The following is an 18571-nucleotide window of genomic DNA, read 5'->3' as shown; positions in this document are numbered from 1 at the left end:
GTGATAAAGTTAGATACTGGAGTTACAGATTGACATTAATTTATGGAATGATAAAGCGTAAAGAATCTATTCATCACTGCTCTGCATGGTTTCTGAAATGATGATACAATTAGTCCCCTTCCTTTTCTTTCTCTATCCTTGCACCTTATACCTTTCCAGTGTTTACCCAACTTCATTCTATAGGAAATTATTGAACCTGTTTTCCACATCCTTTCAAGCAATGTGCTTACCACACTGAAATAATAAAGTTCTGAATGAAATTTTCTTTTTTGATCAGTTTCTTTTCTTGCTAATTTGCATTTGTATCCTTTGGTTACCAGTGTGATGTTTTATTCAAACATTGGATGTGGGCATCACTGTCAGACCAACATTTACTCCGCAGCCCCAACTACCTTGGAGAGGTTGGTGCTGAGCTACCTTCTTCAATTGTTGCAGTCCAAGCACTGCAGGGGCATTCACAGCACTGTTAAGGAGGGAGCTCTAGGATTATGAACAGCAACAGTGAATAAACAGTGATGTAGGTCTGAGTCAGGGTTTGGAAGGGAACTTGCAAGTTATTGTGCTGCTCTTGTGGGTCTGGAGAGGTTGCTGTTTGGAGATTCGATGGGCCAAATGGCCTGCTTCCACACTGTAAGAATTCTATCATTCTGATTCTATGAAGTAGCTAAAGATAGTTGGGGTTAGAACACTACCTTGAGGAACCCGTCAAAACATGTCATGGGGCTGAGATGATTGGTATCCAACATCCCAACCATCTATCCTGTGAGCTGGTTTGACTCCAAACAGTAAACAGTTTACCCCTTGATACCCAGTGGGTGTAATTTTACAAATCACCATTGATTACATACTCAGTCAAATGCGGTTCTGGTGTCAAGAGCAATCACATTTATCTCACCTCTTGAATTTATGATTGGACCAAGTAAATCTGGATAGGAGTGGTCCTGGTGGAACCTAAACTGAGCAAAAAAAAACAGATTATTGATGAGTGATGATGATTGATCGCACCAATAAAGACAATCTCCTTCAGTTTGCTGATAATTGAGATGAGGCAGATGGGGTGGTCAGGTTGGCTTTGTCCTACCTTTGTGTATAGGATATACCCGGGCAATTTTCCACATTATCGGGTAGATGTGAATGCTGTGGCCAGTCTGGAACAGTCTGACATGGGTGATCAATTCTGGACCTCAAAATATCAGCAGTACATCCATGATATTGTCTGTTTGGTCTTCTATCGATATTATTTAAAACCAAGATGAGGAGGAATTACTTCAGCCAGAGGGTGGTCATTGCCACAGAGGGCTGTGGTTACCAAGTCATTGGAGTGTATTTAAGACAAAGATAGGTTCTTGATTATAATGTGAATCAATGGTGACAGGGAGAAGGCAGATGAATGGGGTTGAGAGATATATCATCCTTGATTGAGGGACAGAGCGGACTCAATGGGCTGAACGGCCCAATTCTGCTCCTCTTGTTTTTTTTAGATTAGATTACTTGCAGTGTGGAAACAGGCCCTTCGGCCCAACAAGTCCACACCGACCGGCCGAAGCGCAACCTACCCATACCCCTACATTTACCCCTTCACCTAACACTACGGGCAATTTAGCGTGGCCAATTCACCTGACCTGCACATCTTTGGACTGTGGGAGGAAACCGGAGCACCCGGAGGAAACCCATACAGACACGGGGAGAACGTGCAAACTCCACACAGTCAGTTGCCTGAGGCGGGAATTGAACCTGGGTCTCTGGCGCTGTGAGGCAGCAGTGCTAACCACTGTGCCATCGTGCCGCCCACGGCTTATTTGAGTTGAATTGATGATGCAGGTGAGTTGCATTTTCCATCATTCCCTGCAAAACTCATTCCGAACTCCTTCCAAATTCTCATCCAAACACTGTCTCACAGTATCATTATTGACAATTATGGGATCTATTTCTGCATGTACACAAACTAATTCCAGTTCTATTTCATCGCTTCCTAACTTCTCCATTGTCTCTGAATGAATTAAATTTAAACAATGAGTAGACATTTTCTCCAAATAAACATTGAAAATGTAAGAGTCATTGTCTTCGATCACTGACACAAATCCCATTCCTGATCTCTGACTCCAGTCCCTTCCCAGCTGCCTTCTTCAGAACAGGACTGTTTGTCACTTTGTTGTTAAATTTGACCAAGATGATTTTCCAAACACATATCTGTGCCATCACTCGATCTACCTATTTGTATCTCTGCACCATTCTTGACTCAGCTTCAGTTTATCTGTAGCTGGAACCCTGATCCATGTCTTTGTTACCTGTGAACATGACATTCCATCGCGCTCCTGGCTAATCTCTACATTCCAACTTTTGTAAACTCGAAATCATCCAACTATCATCCCTGTGTACAATCTTAAAATTCTAATCCTTGGTCTCACATCCTTCGACCCTCCCTCTCTCTGTAAACCTTTCCAATTACATGATCTTCTGAGAACGCTTCATGCCTCCAATTCTGACCTTTGAGCATCATCAACTTTAAACAGACAACCATTTCTATGCCCCTCACTCTCGCAAGCCCTCTATCACTATCGAGAATGTTCATTCTGAAGATGTCCTGCTCATTGTCAGACAGAGCCTCAATGTGTTTGAGAATTGGAAAATGGCACTGCAACATTCTGAAAGGATTTGGAAGTCCTGGTTGAGGGAGTGGTGTAGAGGAGAGGAGTCCTCTCCCCAAAGGACCACCAGAAGAGGCCATGCCACCAGACCCTGGCAGTCTGGTCCCCGGCCAGCCAAGATATGGGATACCACAATGGGAAAGTTGAGATTCAAGAGTATGGGAGTACACTCTGTGAGCATCTCACAGCGATACAGCTTCACTGAGGAACAGCCGCCCAGGCCAGTGGCACTCAGAGGACTATCAGAGACCAGGCACCTGGTCAGCCCCTGGCAGGAGAGGACCCTGTGGTGTTGCGATCAGACACTTCATCTACATGCACAGGGAGGGAAAGGTTGCTTTTCTATTTTCACAGATTTTGGCGAGTTTCTGCCTCCACTGGTTCTGGTAAACCTCTCCCTCTCCCTGTCTCCTCCATGTGACTGCTTCCAAGTCATGTGAAGACACACACAAACACACACACACTCTTAAACCTCTTGAACCACTCAGCCGAATTCTATGACAATGTGCATTCTTTACGATGGTACAAATAGAGACGTTAACCAATTACTTTAACTTCAAAACAAAACTGAGCCACAGGAATAATTCAGCACTCCAATGTATATAATTGTCCTTTTCTCTGAGAAGACAGATGCAACAAAAGCTTCTCATTTTCATAAAGCTCCTCTCAGCCTCCTTTGAGTCTGTATGGATAAATTAAATCCAATATTTTAGATATCCTGTCTCCACCAAAAATAACATCCATTGTTATTTTCTCATGAATATTTATGACTATAACATTAACACAGGTTGCCAATAAATCAAGTTTATTTGATTTACATTCATATTGCTAATTTTTAACCAATTTGATTTTTTATTTGGATGGCATAATGGCTCAGTAGTTAGCACTGCTGCGTCAGTGTCAGAGACCCTAGTTCTATTCCAATATCCAAACTCCAGACTGTCTGTGTGGAGTTAGCACATTCTCCCCCCTGTCTGTGTGGGTTTCCTCCCACAATCCAAAGATGTGCAGGCTAGGTGGATCGGCCATGCTAAATTGCTCCATAGTGTGCAGGCTCAGTTGGTTAGCCATGATACATGCAGGGTTATGGGGATAGGGTAGGGAGGTGGGTTTGTGTGGGGTGCTCTTTGTAGGGTCGGTACAGACTCACTGGGCTGAATGGCCTCTTTCCACTGTAGGGGGTCTACAAGTTGATCTACATATGATGATTGAAAATACCATCTGTCAATCCACATTAAGAATAATCAACTGATGCAGAGCAGGAGTTAAAGGAGCAAGAAGGGAACTGAGTGGCTAGATAAGAGGCAATGGTTGGCAAGAGAAAAAAAAGCTGTACTATGGACTACCCTCAAAGAAATAACTCAGGTCATCACTCAACAGTAAACGAAACCAAAAGCTCCTGGGTGGCAAAGGTGCTTATAAATTAAGAAAAAGTACAGGTAATTCTGGGATAACACATGTCCCAACAGCGCAATTTGGCTGTAACATTGCTGAAGAAGTATTTTTGAGAACACTTACCTCCTTTGGCAACAGTGCGATTCCAGCAGGGATCGGTTCTTGCGCTCCGTTCTGCGCATACGCTGATGCCCACACTGAAATCTCTGTGCCATTCTGTGCATGCACCAGTTTTTGAGCCATTCCACGCACATACAACCTTGGTGCCGTCCAGCGCATGCGTGATATCAGTGCCAGTCTTCGTGCCAAACTGCGTATGCACCAATGTCAGTGCCGACAGAGCAGCTTTCTGTGAGAGGTACTGTACAGAGAGCAGCTTTCTTACATTTTTTTAAATGTACTGTGTTAAATTTACTTTTTGCTTTGTTAATAAATATGACTTCAAACTTCATTTAGGATATGCCAAACTTTGTGTTAGACGTTTGGAGATTTTTGAGCGATATTTTTTGCTGATTTTCCCCGAACCCCACTTTTCACCTAGGCCCTGTTCTTTCTATGAAGCGATATTCCACTAAGTGAGGTCTTGCTGGAATGCAACTACAGCACAATAGGAGAAGTATCTGTATGCTTAATGACAGGTGTTTGGTTGTAAATACAACTGAGCGACAGGTTCAATACAAAAGACTCAGAGAAAGCAATAAAGAAAAGAAAAGGATTATGCAAAAAGACTGGCGACTAACAAAAAAGAAAAAAAAAATTTCTATACGTGAACCAATAAAATGGAGGTAGATCTGAGTAGGGACCAGAAAAGGCATTTGCACATGAAGGTAAGTGGCATGGCTGATGTGTTAAATAAATACTTTATATCTGTCCTTGCTGATTAGGTAAATGTTGCCCAGGCGATGGTTACAGAGGAAGGAACTCAGTTACTAGAAGGATTCACAATTGGTAAGGAGGCATTAACAAGCATTTGGTACAGTTGATAGGGCTCTGGATCGGATTACTTCTATCCAAGGGTACTGAAAGAAGTGTCAGTGGAGATTGCAGATGCACTGGCAATAATCTGGGGATGGTACTGGAGGACAGGAGAATACCAATCATTGTAGCCTTTTTCATAAAAGGTTGTAAAGATTGATCAACCAATTACAGACCAGTCAGTTTAACTTCAGTGGTGAGGAATCATCAAAAAACAATTGTTCAGACAACAGCACGCATTTATTAAGGCAAAATTATATTTAACTAACTTGCTGCATCTTGGAAATGAAAACACAGAGGGTTGATGAAGGCAAGAGTGTTGATGTGGTTTGTATGGACTTGCAAAAGGTGTTCAATACAATGCCATACAACAGACTTATGGTCATGGAATAAAAGGGACTGTAGTAACGTGGGTGCAGCATTAGCTGAGGGATAGGAAACAGCACACGATGGTGAATGCGCAATTTTCAGATTGGAAGAATGTCTGTAGTGGAGTTTCACAGGGGTCGGGATTGCAACCCTTGCTTTTCCTGATATGTATCTTAATGACTTTGATCTTGATGTGCAGGGAACAATTTCAAAGTCTTCAGACAGCACAAAACTTAAGAAATTGACAAATGATGGAGTGAATAGATATCTGGCACATCAAGTTCAATGTAGAGAACTAAGAGGTGAAACACATTGGTACAAATAACAAGGAGGGGATTGTAGAAAATGAAGGGTTGTGTTCTAAAGGGAGTGCAAGAGCAGAGAGACCTAGGTGATTCAGTAAATGTGGAAGGATAGGTAGTGAGAGCAGTGAATAAAACAGATAGTGTTTTGGATTTCATTAATAGGGCATAGAGTGTAAGATCAGGGGAGTTATGCCACACCTATATAAGGCACTGGTTAGATTTTAGCTGGAGTATTGTAAAAAGTATGAACTGCATGCAGTGTTATAGGAAGAGGTATGAGACACTTCATTTTTGAGGACACGTTGGCAAAGTTGAGACTATTTACTAGGAGAAGCAAAGACTCAGTGCAGACATAATAAAAGTTTCAAAATCCTGAGGGGTTTGCCCACTCTACAAAGCTGCAGGAGAATCATTTCCTGCTGCAACAGGATCATAAATAAAGGGCGCTATTTTAAAATACTTAGCAAAAGAAACAGATGTGAGGTGAGAAAAATGTGTTCACACAGTTTAAGGTATGGAGTGTAGCGCCTAGAAATGTGGTGGAGGCAAATTTAATTGAGACATTCAAGAGCACATTAGATTATTTCTATTGAAATAACTATCCACAAGGACCTGGGGAAAAGGCAGTAGATTGTGGCACCAAGTTAAAATACTCAAGAGAGCCTGTGCAAACAGGACTGCCTGACTGGGCTCCTTCACACCGTACCATTTCTGTGCTTCTATGATATAAAAAAACATTCAAATTCCCAAAGTTATTTTTTCCTGTGTATAATTTACAAACTGAAATATTGGCACATCAAGATTTATTGTAAGAGAATTCGAACAATGACCACGAGAAACTTTTTCACAACGAGATAAAAGCAAAATATTGCAAATGCTAGAAATCTGTATTAAAAGCAGAAGCTGCTGGAAATGCTAAAGCTCAGCTGGTCTGGCAGCATCTACTGAGAGAGAAATCAAATTCATATTTTGAGCTGGATCTGCTCCTTCATCAGGTAAAGGGAGCTGTGAAGCTGGGGGACTCAGTTCTAGAGTCAGTGTTTCGGTTTTGATTGTGACAAGTAGCCCTCAGGTTTTTTTTATCCAGATCAGACTCAATCTCGTTATTCATTCTAAATATTAGTGGAATGGTTCACATTAAGGAATAAAAACAAAAGCCAGGATATGGGGTGACGCACTGGTTCCTCAGAGTGCCAGGACTCCACCTTTGGGTGACTGACTGTGTGGAGTTTGCACATTCTCCCTGTGTCTGTGTGGGTTTCCTCCAGGTGCTCCAGTTTCCTCCCATAGTCCAAAGATGTGCAGGTTAGATGGATTGGCCATGCTAAATTGCCCATAGTATCCTGTGATGTGCAGGGTGGGTAGATTAGCCATGGGAAAGACAGAATTGTAGTGTAGGGTTTGGGTCTGTGTAGGATGCTGTTCAAAGGATCATTGTGGTCATGATGGTCCTGCTTCTGCACTCTAGGGATTCTATGATTCTCTGAATTAATCCCAGAACAGAAGATGATTTTGACCTCGGACCTGGTCAGATTAATCTGTCTCATTCTATGTTAAACATCACTCCAATCCAAACAATCTAAGCAGTAATGTTGATTGTTGTAATGTGCCGATGTCACTCTCTGCTCAGTGCACATTTCACTAGCTGTTGTACAGTTTCCAAACGCTGTCTCAGTGAATCATTTAGCAACTTGTAGACAAAAGCAAAGGATGACACTGCTCCGAAGATAGACTGGGTCATCGGACTGAAGCTACGTCTTGTCCCAGTTATCATGCATGCGATGAGGATGATTCCTAACAGGATGTGGATAACAGTTGGTAGTAACTTGCGTGTCAATTGGCGATTCATTTCAGCTTTCAGACTGGAACTGGACTTGTAGATTTTGCTGGCCAAACATTCCAGAAACGTTTCACTGATTCCCAGCTGTTTCCGAAGGTACAGCCACCCAGCAATTGTCAACCCAATACAAGCAGTGAAAAGCAATACTGGCACTGGCACTGATTCTGACACTGACACTGGCACTGTACCTACTGCTCCAGCAAGAATGTCCAACATCCAGACTCTCTTCTCTAACATCCTAGTTTTGGATTCTGTAATTTCCATCATAATCTTTGGGATTGACAGCGTGAAGATGTTTGATTTAATACTGGGGAGATCCCTGGCGAGCATGTTCTTTAATTCAGGAAGGTCATATTCCTCTCGATCAAAACTGGAGATCAGAAAAATAGCAGGTGGTGTCACCCCTACACTTTGGAAGTTACTGATACAGTCCCTGTGGATTCTGACCCAGCCTTCATTAAGGTCAGCGCCTTGTCTCTCCAGTGACCGGGCATCATTGTCTATTTTGGCCCGTACATAGTAAAACTCTTTGCCTTGTTCTCGAATCTTTTTGGCAAGTTTGGCGTCGTTCTCTCTGAATCGAGCCTGAGAAATAATAATGAAAAAGTCATAGCTTTCAAAATTCACCTTCTTTAGATAATGATTTAGTTCAAACCCAAAGGAATTTGTTCCTGGAAGATCCCAGAGTAGGACATTAGGCAGATCTTGATAAGGATACCCGGTTGGCTCAATCCTGGTTTCTTCATTCCCTGTTGGAGCAGCTCCTTGGTCATCACTCCGAAGTCCTCTCATTGCATTAATGAAGGTGGACTTCCCTGACCCCACATCCCCCATCACTGCAATGTTCAGCTGCACGTTGGTTAAATTGTGAGACTTACTCTTCATCTGAAGAATCATAGTTTCCAAATCCCCCGTGTTGTACAGACATTGTAGGTTCCTGCTCTCCTGAGGAGTGAAGAACTTGGAGAGGGTAGACTGGGCCATTTGATCTCTGCAAAGAACATCAAAACATAAATGTCACAGATATGAATTCAGGAATATTTGACAAGTTTTGCCTGTTTAGGAAATTGCTACCTGGCTCCAAGTGACTGATTCTGCAACAACATTTAGTCTAAGAGATGTTCAGCACGGAAACAGACCTTTTGATCCAACTTGTCCATGCCGATCAGATATCCCAACCTAATCTAGTCCCATTTGCCAGCACTTGGCCCATATCCCTCTAAACCCTTCCTATCCATAAACCCATTCAGATGACTTTTCAATGTTGTAATTATATCGACCTCCGCCACTTCCTCTGGCAGCACATTCCATACATGCACCATCCTCTGTGTAAAAGGGTTGCCCCCTTAGTTCCCTTTATATTTTTCCCCTCTCACCTTAAACCTATGCCCTCTCGTTCTGGACTCCACAACCCCAGAGAAAAGACCTTGTCTATTTACCCTATCCATGCCCCTAATAATTTTATATTTAAAAGAATGATCATTGTAATTTAAGTTATCAATCTGAAATAGATCTGAAATTTTGCACCCTAACCCTACTCTTCCCACCCTCCACAAATTCCCCAGGAATGCGATAGCAAATCGAGCTGGTGTAAAATCAAGTGAGGTAGTGATACTCTCCTCATTGCACTTCTGCCCTCATAGACTTTTCCCAGGTGTCGACAGCACACCCACCTTTCAGCTAATTACGACCCTATAAGTGGCACATTAATGGTCACGCCATGGCTACTGGCTGTCAAGTTGACAGCTCTTAGAGGCAGAGGGTGGAGTTACACATCAGACAACAAATAGGTGGAGCCACCCAAAATGGCAACATGCCTTTCAGGGCTGGTGGAGAGAGCTCACCCTGACTTTGCAAACCGGAAGCCAACAGCTCCACATTAAATTCCCTCAGCCTCTTACACTGTTCCTCTCTCAGCAAAGAATCAGCCTAATCTGCTCAGTTCTTCCAGCATTCTACACCTTCATTTCAGTTATACAGCATCTTCAGCACCATGCTTTTGCATTGTCAAGAAGCTAGATTGATTCAATAGTTGGATAAGACTGGTACAAAACATAGTTAAGCTTCCATTTTTCTGACCACACGGCCTTACCCTCATGTTAAACTGTGCTGGTTAAACTTAGTCCACCTACTAAGAGTGTTTCATTGTTTGTTACAAGCCAAATTTGACAAAAAAAATCATGCCAGCCAAGGGTATTTACACAGGCTGAAATCACTGTTCACAATCATGTCCGAGAGGAGGCTCTATTGAATGCATGAAAAGTTTTTGCGGCACGGTGGCACAAGTGGGCGGCACAGTGGTTAGCACTGCTGCCTCACAGCGCCAGAGACCCGGGTTCAATTCCCGCCTTAGGCGACTGACTGTGTGGAGTTTGCACATTCTCCCCGTGTCTGCGTGGGTTTCCTCCGGGTGCTCCAGTTTCCTCCCACATTCCAAAAATGTGCAGGTTAGGTGAATTGGCCACGCTAAATTGCCTGTAGCGTTGGGTGCAGGGGTAAGTGTGGGGGTATGGGTGGGTTGTGCTTCGGCGGGTCGGTGTGGACTTGTTGGGCCGAAGGGCCTGTTTCCACACTGTAATGTAATCTAATCTAATCTTTTCAAGATTGTCTCAAAACACAGATAGAAGCAGAAGTGAATTTAGGGGTAGAGTTGGTACAGAGAGCCCTCAAACCATAAATGGACCCAACCCACTGACAGCTCACATCTTCTTAAACGAAAGAATCTGTATACAGGTAAAATAAGGAATGGCAAAGATGAATGAAATAGAACAATCACTAACTGAACTGGTTCCCTGGTGCTGGAGCTGAACACTCTTAACTCCCTATTAATTCAGTGACACATTTATTTCTTAACAATAAACCAGTATTTTCTTTATTCCTAAATATCATTGTCAGGCTTACCAGATGAACAGTCACAATCTGATTTTGTAAACTGAGAGAGAAGGCTCTGCAGCAGTATAACATTGTCCGCAATTAAATCACACAGGAGGAGGCCATTTGATCCACCAAACATGTGATGGCTCTTTGGAAGATGTATCCAGTCAGGTTCACTCTCCTGTTTATCTTGCATAGTTCTGCCTTTGTGCGTTTTCTCATTTAAAGCGTATTTCTAAATCCTTTCTGAAAATGAATACTGAATCTGGTTCCACTACATTTTCAGACAGTGAACTCCAGATTAGGACAATTTGCCACATGAAGACGAATCCCCTTTTTTTTTCCCAATTATTTTAAATCTATTTGCTCTGATTCCTGATTTTTCTACAGTGGAAGCTGTTTTTTCTGTCTACTCTTTTAGCATTCTTCACAGTTTTGAATAAATCTATTAAATCATCTCTTAACCTGGTTATCTAAAAGGAGAATTATTACAGTATCTCCAGTTTGTTGACATAAAACCTTCATCCCTAATCCCATTGCATTAAATCTACTGTAGACTCTCTCCAAGACTCCATGTTGCTATTTAATTGTACTAATTATTTAGTCAGGGACTGCAAAATACTGCCTTGAGCCATCCCTGATTGACTTTTACAATGATACTATGGCCCGTAGCAGTTCCAGAATATCAGTGTTTTGCTCTGTTCATGGCTGTGGTATGCAAGACCATAAGATATAAGGTAATGGAGCAGAATTAGGCTGTTTGGACCATTGAGTCTGCTCCACTATTTGATCATGGCTGATATGTTTCTCAACCCTATTCTCCTGCCTTCTCCTCTTAACCTTAACTAATCATGAACCTATCTATCTCTGTCTTAAATATACTCAACAAATTCACCTCCACAACTGTCTGTGGTTGTGAATTCCACAGATTCACCACCCTCTGGCTGAAGAATTTCCTCCTCATCTCAGTTCTAAAGCTCATTCTGAAGCTATGGCCTCAAGTCCTCATATCTTCTACAGCTTCTCCATGTTCACTCTATCCAGCACTCTCAGTATTCTCTAAGTTTCAATGAGATATCCTCCTCCTCATCTTCCTAAACTCCATCAAGTACAAACCCAGAGTCCTCAACTGCTCCTCATCCCTTCATCCCTGGGATCATTCTTGTACACCTCCTCTGGATCCTGTCCAATTCCAGCACATTCTTCCTTTGTTGCAGGCCTCAAAACAGCTGACAATATTCCAAATGCAGTTTGACCAGAGCCTTATACATCCTCCGTAGTACATCTCTGTTCTTGTATTCTAGCCCTCTTGAAATGAATGCTTGCATTACATTCGTCTTCCTCACTGCTAAATGAATCTGCATGTTAACCTAAAGAGTTAGGACTCCCAAGTCCATTTGTGCCTCACATTTTCAAAGCCTTTCCCCATTTAGAAAATAGACTATGCCTCCATCCTTCCTACCAAAGTGTATTAACTCACAATGTCTCATATTGTTTCACATCTGCCACTTCTTTGCCCACTCACCTACCCTGTCTCAGTCCTTCTGCAGCCTGCCCCCTTCCTTAATGTTACCCCATCCCTTCTACTATCTTTCTATCTTCTGCAAACTTAGCAACAATGCTCCACTGATTGCTGTGGATCTCCATGTGTCACCAGCGACCATTGTGAAAAAGACCCCTTTGTCCCCACTCTCTGCCTTCTGCCAGTCAGTCAATCCTCTATCCTTGACAGTACCTTACCCCTGCACCATTAGCTCTTATTTTATTTAGCAGCCTCTATGTGGCACCTTGTCAAAGGCCGACTTTATGCTTGAAAACGAGGTCATCCTCTTCAGCTTCACAGGCGACATTTTCCTTTCCAAATGTCAACATTAGTTCAGCTATGACAGCCCCTCCTCTCAGTCAGAGGGTCACCACTCACTCCAGACGCTTAATCCAAAGTGACAGTGCAGCGCGATGAGCTCCCAGCTTATTTTTTTCAACCTCAGAACGAGTTTACCGCACTCTCCTGTGGGCTGGCCTCCACGATTGTGGTCACAGCAGCTATCAAAACAGAGTAAAGCAGCACACAGGGACTTTGTACCTCATCTACGTCGGGAGGTGGATGAACTTATATTGTTCAATTACCTGCAGTTTCTATTTCTCTCCAGATCCGAAGGTCTTTGAACGCCTGAAGAAATGAGAGGTCTTCCGATGGGGTTTGACAGTGACGAGCCGTTACAAGTGAAAGAGAAAGTCAGTGCAGTGGAAAGGGAGGAGGGTTTGATTACAGGGCAGGAAGTGAAAATCCCTCCTCCTTGATCTGCAGCTCCAGTTATTTCACAAGCTCATTGTAAACACTGCCCACAATTTAAACCCTGAGTGTCTGTTCCTAAAACAGAATAAATCTAGCAGCGACTGTGAATCTTGAACTCAGTTTTTCTCTGTTTATCATCCAGGGACATTTCAGTGATTCGAAACATGCTGATCTGTTATAAACTGATGATTTGGAGATGCCGGTGTTGGACTGGGGTGTACAAAGTTAAAAATCACACAACACCAGGTTATAGTCCAACAGGTTTAATTGGAAGCACTAGCTTTCGGAGCGCTGCTCCTTCATCAGGTGGTAGTGGAGCTCAATCCTAACGCAGAATATATAGCAAAAATTTACAGTGTGATGTAACTGAAATTATACATTGAAAAATTGATTAAGTCTTTCATCTGTTTGAATATCATGATTGCTATTCAAACAGATGAAAGACTTAATCATTTTTTCAATGTATAATTTCAGTTACATCACACTGTAAATTTTTGCTATATATTCTGCGTTAGGATTGAGCTCCACTACCACCTGATGAAGGAGCGACGCTCCGAAAGCTAGTGTGCTTCCAATTAAACCTGTTGGACTATAACCTGGTGTTGTGTTATACAGTGTTCGGACTGTGCACTTCTCACTGCATTTCACGACCATTGCTCCATATTCTTGCAGACTCTCTGTGAAGGAAAAAATCCCAACGATTTCATACATAACCTTAAAGTATCCACTGTGTTTCCTTTGCCCTTTGATTTAAATAGTGTTCCTAATTTTACTGCTGAATGAACAGGCTGCACTTTCAATGTCCCATCTCCTTGTTTTCGATTACGCGATTGGAGGAACTGGTTCCTTCATAGTCACTCTTTCAAATCCTCATAGAATCCCTACACAGTGGTAGTAGGCCAGTCAGCCCATCGAGTCCACACTGACTCTCTGAAGAGCATCCCACACAGACCCAGCCTCATACGTTATTCGTGTAACTCTGCATTTCCCATGGGTAATCCATCAAGCCTGCATATCCATGGGCACTATGAACAATTTAGTATGGCTAATGCACCAAACCTGCACATCTTTGGACTGCGGGAGGACACTGGAGCACCTAAAGGAAAAACATGCAGACAGTCCGCCAATGTTGGACTCAAGCCCAGGTTCGTGGTGTTGTGAGGCTACACTGTGTCACCGTGCTGCCCTTTCCCTCACTTTATACAGCTGGCTCAGATAGTTTCCCATTCTACTATAGACAGAGAAATGTGTACAGTGGAGAATCCTCCTACCCCAACAACATGGGCTTGGTGAGAAAGTTTGGAATCTCAGTGGGATTGGCAGTAATGAGATTCCCAACGCATTGAGCCAAAATTCGCATCCTCTAAGCAAGAGTTGAACAGAGTCAATAATCTGATAACGAGTGGCAAGAAACCTACTTGTGTCAATTAGCATGCATTAATATCCCACTATTAGCTAATCTTGCTTCATTGACATACAATTGACATAAGGCAGCATGGTGGCTCAGTGGTTAGCACTGCAGCCTTACGGCGCCAGCAACCCGGGTCCAATTCCAGCCTTGGGTGACTTTATGTGTGGAGTTTGCACATTCTCTCCGTGTTTGCATGGGCTTCCTTTGGGTGCTTCTGTTTCCTTCCACAATCCAAAGATTGGCAGGTCAGGTAAATTGGTCATGCTAAATTGCTCATAGTGTTAGGTGCATTAGTCAGGGGTAAGTATTGGGTAGGGGAATGGATCTGGGTTGGTGTGGACTTGTTGGGCCAAATGACCTGTTTCCATACTGTAGGGAATCTAATTTAATTTCCCAATCTCCCACCTGCCAAAGAGAAACGAAACAACAACAATTCCCAGCACAGAAACCAGAGCAGGTACCTGGCTAATCCAATTCACCACTCGCTCCTCTAGATCTCCATCTTGGACAGCAGTCACCAATATCTCAGAGCATACTCCATGGGTAGTGGCCTCCTGCAATTCCTGCTCATGAATGTTGTCATTGGACATATACTGCCTTGTATATGTATATGTATACTTGTATACTGCCACAATGATACATCCCCAATACATTACAATTTAGTTCTGCACTTCAATGCTTCACTTTGAATATGTTGACACCGTTCAATACAATGACAATGCAGGGATAGTGTTCCAGGTAGAATCCATCTGAGGATTCCTCGCTTGCTCTCTTAGTGCTCTTGCATTTTGTGTCTGCTTGAATGCTCACAGCATTTCTACCTCAATGTGCCTATCTGTGCTTTACCACTTACTAAGAGCTTAAAGGCTCACAATGCTTCTGTCTTGATTTGTCTTTTAGTGTAGACGCAGAGCCAGGCAGGTTGTCATGGTTTTAGCAGTGATCAAGCAAGAGAGAGGACATGTTGCTGTGGGGCATTATACAATGTCGATCACACAATTGGGCTATGTTAGATTTATATTTAGATTTATTTAATATTGTTTACATGCCCCTAAATACAAAGAAAAGTGTTGTTTTGCATATTATATGCAATATGTCACCATGCTCGGACACCATGTTGGAACACTGATTATATTGCACATTATTGCAATAGTTTTGCTGTTTTTGGTTCAAAAGCTCATCTTTTCCAATTACTTCTCAGATGGCTTCTCCCTCTCTGTACTTGCAGTTGCCGCTGCTTGACATCAGCAATGCAGGTGTCTTGCTAATAGACCGCTTACATGGCAAACACACTGAATGAGACATGGCCATTTGCTTGAAGAACAAAGTTAAAGGGAATTAGTTCACAGCCAAGTCAAGGGATACAGCCTTCACTCCTGACACAGTAAGTCAATGGCAGCATCCATTATCAGTCTAGAGCCTTGACAAGATCAGTCAACTACTTGGGCTGGTCAGGGTCAGGGGATCAGTATCACCGCAGTCAGGGTAGTAGGCCCAAGGTCAGTCCTGCAATTCCAGTGCAAGCCCTTTAGGGACTCACAGTAAGTCAGTTAGGGAGCTGGTTGTGCGCACATCAGTAAGGGATTTGCACACACATCAGACAGGGCTGGTGTTATTGGTCAGTCGGGGGGATGAGGGGGGAGGTGGTGCTGGCCAATCCTGGGCTCAGCTCAATGAAAGCTAGTTGTGCTTATTGGGGATTACCTGCATGGATCAGATTTGGGAAAACTCTATTGGAATCAGCAAGCTGGGATGCAGATGGGGACAATAATTATGGAAGGAGGAAACACAGAATTATAGTGCAAAGGAGGGCAGGGCATGGGTGACTGGGGGAGGGAGGGTCATCAATGATCACTACCATTAACAGGGAGATGGTGTAGCAGGGTGGCTGGCATTACCAACCAGATCTTAGGGGTGATGATGAGAAATGACAGTGTGTAAGTCTCAGTGTGTGGGAACGTGTGGAAGCTTAGCATGTCAGGAAGGAAGGACCATGGAATGTATGTAAGGGATGGGGAGAGGACTCACTGAGATATTTCTTCCAATCTCAAATACTTGTGCTCTTACAAACAAGCTCATTCATCCCATTAATAATAAGGAAAAAGGGTATTTTTTTGAAGTGTTTACTTGTAATTATAGTGCTTTACAAATGAGTGGGCATTAGACAGGGTATTTAAAAAAGCTGCCTCTAGTGAGTACAAGACATGTTGATAATTCTGAACAGGGGCACATGATAAAGAAAGTCTGGGAAGCACTATCTTTGGTGAACCTAATACTGGGCAAAACTATCGTGTGTCATAGAGTCATAGAGATGTACAGAACAGAAATAGACCCTTTGGTCCAACTCGTCCATGTAGAACGGATACCCTAAACTGATCTAAACCTTTTCCTAAACCATTTGACAGCATTTGGCCCATATCCATCTAACCCCTGCCTATTCATATACCCATCCAGATGCCTTTAAATGTAATTGTACCAGGTTCCATCACTTCCTCTGGCAGATCATTCCATGCACGTACCACCCTCTGCATGAAAAGGTAAGCCCTTAGGTTCCTTTTAAATCTTTCCCCACTGACCTTAAACCTATGCACTCTAGTTTTGGACTCCCCTACCCTGGAGAAAAGACATTGACTATTTAGTCTATCTATGCCCCTCTTGATTTTCCAAATTTCTCTAAGGTTACCCCTCAACCTCCAACGCTCCAGGAAAAATAGCCCCAGTGTCATGCCTATTGCTCAAACCCTCCAACCCATTTTTCCTATAGCAGGGAGACCAGAATTGAACACAGCATTCCAAAGGACATAACTAATCTCCTGTACTGCCCAACATGACATCCCAACTCGATGCACTGACTTATATATGAAGCAGAGCACGATAGTGGTCCAAGACACATCCCTCCTTGGTGCTCTCAATCCTTTCTGTGCTTGGTTTGTGCAGAATGCCAATGGTGTGGTAATGCCCACCCTGGCAGTCCTGGACACACCTGTTCCCTCAATCACTGCTGCAGACATCAGATCGGTCATCCTGGGAGTCAATCCAAGGAAACTAACAGGCCGGAATGGTGTCCCTGGCTGGGCAATATCTCCTGTGCAGATCAAATGGTGGAGCTATTCACTGACATCTTTAACCTCTCCCCCCAACAAACCGAAGTCCCCACTTGCTACAAGACGATCACCATCATCCCTATATACCTGACCTCAAAAATCATAAAGTGCTTCAAGAGGCTCATCATGGCCCACATCAACTCCTGTTCCCAGCGTGCCTCGATCCATTACAACTTGCCTGCTGACAAAACAGTTCCACAGTATATGCCATATCCCTGGACCTGCACTCATCCCTGGAACATCTGGACCACAAGGACACCTCCGTCAGACTCTTGCTCATTAACGACAGCTCTGCCATCAACACCATTATCCCCTTCAGACTGATCTCAAAACTCCATGACATTGGTCTTAGCTCCGCCCTCTGCAACTGGATCTTCAGCTTTCTGACCCACAGACTGCAATCAGTGAAGATAGACAACTGCACCTACACCACAATAACACTTAACACTGGAGTCCCCCAAGGATGTGTTCTCAGCCCCTACTGTACACCCTGTACACCCACAAGTGTGTTGCCAAATTCCAAACGAATGCCAAATACAAATTTGCTGATGACATCAGGATAGTGGAACAGATATCTAACAATGATGAGTCAAAATACAGATGGGAGATAGAAGGCTTGGTGACATGGTTAAATGACACAACCTCTCTCCTGTCAGCAAAACTAAACAACTGATCATTGGCTTCATCCCCATCTGAATCAATGGAACTCAGATTGAGAGGTTGGAGAGCATTAAATTCCTCAGAATGACAATATCCGACAACCCTCTTGGAGTTCCCAAGTCGATGCGACGGTGAAGAAGGCACAACAATGCCACTTCTTCCGCAGGCAGCTCAGGAAATTTGGCATGTCCACAAGAACCCTCACAAACTTTCATAAATGCACCAATGAAAGCGCACTGTCCAGGTGCATAATGGCCTGGTATGCCAACTGCTCTGCTCAGGACCACAAGAAACTACAAGATGGTGTGCACAGCCTAGATCGGCCGTGGGCGGCACGGTGGCACAGTGGTTAGCACTGCTGCCTCACAGCGCCTGAGACCCGGGTTCAATTCCCGCCTCAGGCGACTGACTGTGTGGAGTTTGCACGTTCTCCCCGTGTCTGCGTGGGTTTCCTCCGGGTGCTCCGGTTTCCTCCCACAGTCCAAAAGATGTGCAGGGTCAGGTGAATTGGCCATGCTAAATTGCCCCGTAGTGTTAGGTAAGGGGTAAATGTAGGGGTATGGGTGGGTTTCGCTTCGGCGGGTCGGTGTGGACTTGTTGGGCCGAAGGGCCTGTTTCCACACTGTAATGTAATCTAATCTAATCATTTCAGAAGCCAGCTTTCATCCATGGATTCCATTTACACAGCTTGCTG

At 43.5% G+C, this 18571-nt stretch overlaps 1 protein-coding gene and 1 long non-coding RNA gene across 5 annotated transcripts in view; both read right to left on the bottom strand.

The window, feature by feature from the left end:
- LOC148148872 (uncharacterized) overlaps nt 1-6339 on the bottom strand; it is a 34103-nt gene extending 27764 nt beyond the window's left edge. The window contains exons 1-2 of one of the 2 annotated variants that reach the window (XR_015758702.1): nt 4167-6339; nt 896-951 (exon numbers count right to left, since the gene is read on the bottom strand). This is a non-coding gene — a long non-coding RNA (uncharacterized LOC148148872). Of the gene's footprint in view, nt 1-895; nt 957-4166 lie in introns of both variants that reach the window. The other variant, XR_015758703.1, reaches the window with a different exon arrangement.
- A 139-nt stretch (nt 6340-6478) lies between these two features.
- LOC122557060 (interferon-gamma-inducible GTPase 10-like) lies at nt 6479-12585 on the bottom strand. Of its 3 annotated transcripts, none has more exons than XM_043704315.2 (2): nt 12534-12585; nt 6479-8523 (listed from the first exon to the last, which is right to left on the bottom strand). In XM_043704315.2, the coding sequence occupies exon 2, from the start codon at nt 8514-8516 to the stop codon at nt 7308-7310; it is 1209 nt and encodes a 402-aa protein (XP_043560250.2). In that variant the 5' UTR covers nt 8517-8523; nt 12534-12585; the 3' UTR covers nt 6479-7307. The 3 variants fall into 3 exon arrangements, with proteins under 3 accessions (XP_043560250.2, XP_087848402.1, XP_087848400.1); XM_087992276.1 differs by lacking the exon at nt 12534-12585 and adding an exon at nt 12194-12492; XM_087992274.1 differs by lacking the exon at nt 12534-12585 and adding an exon at nt 10434-11323.
- Nucleotides 12586-18571: the final 5986 nt, after the last annotated feature.

The sequence above is a fragment of the Chiloscyllium plagiosum genome, unplaced genomic scaffold (genome assembly GCF_037043375.1).
Source record: "Chiloscyllium plagiosum isolate Xiang-an unplaced genomic scaffold, Cpla_swu_hap1 HiC_scaffold_11, whole genome shotgun sequence".
Taxonomy (NCBI): Eukaryota; Metazoa; Chordata; class Chondrichthyes; order Orectolobiformes; family Hemiscylliidae; genus Chiloscyllium; species Chiloscyllium plagiosum.
This window is presented reverse-complemented; position numbering and strand designations above follow the sequence as displayed.

Coding starts and splice junctions, on each gene's coding strand:
- LOC122557060 (XM_043704315.2), bottom strand. CDS start 8,516: ATGGCCCAGTCTACCCTCTCCAAGTTCTTCACTCCTCAGGAGAGCAGG.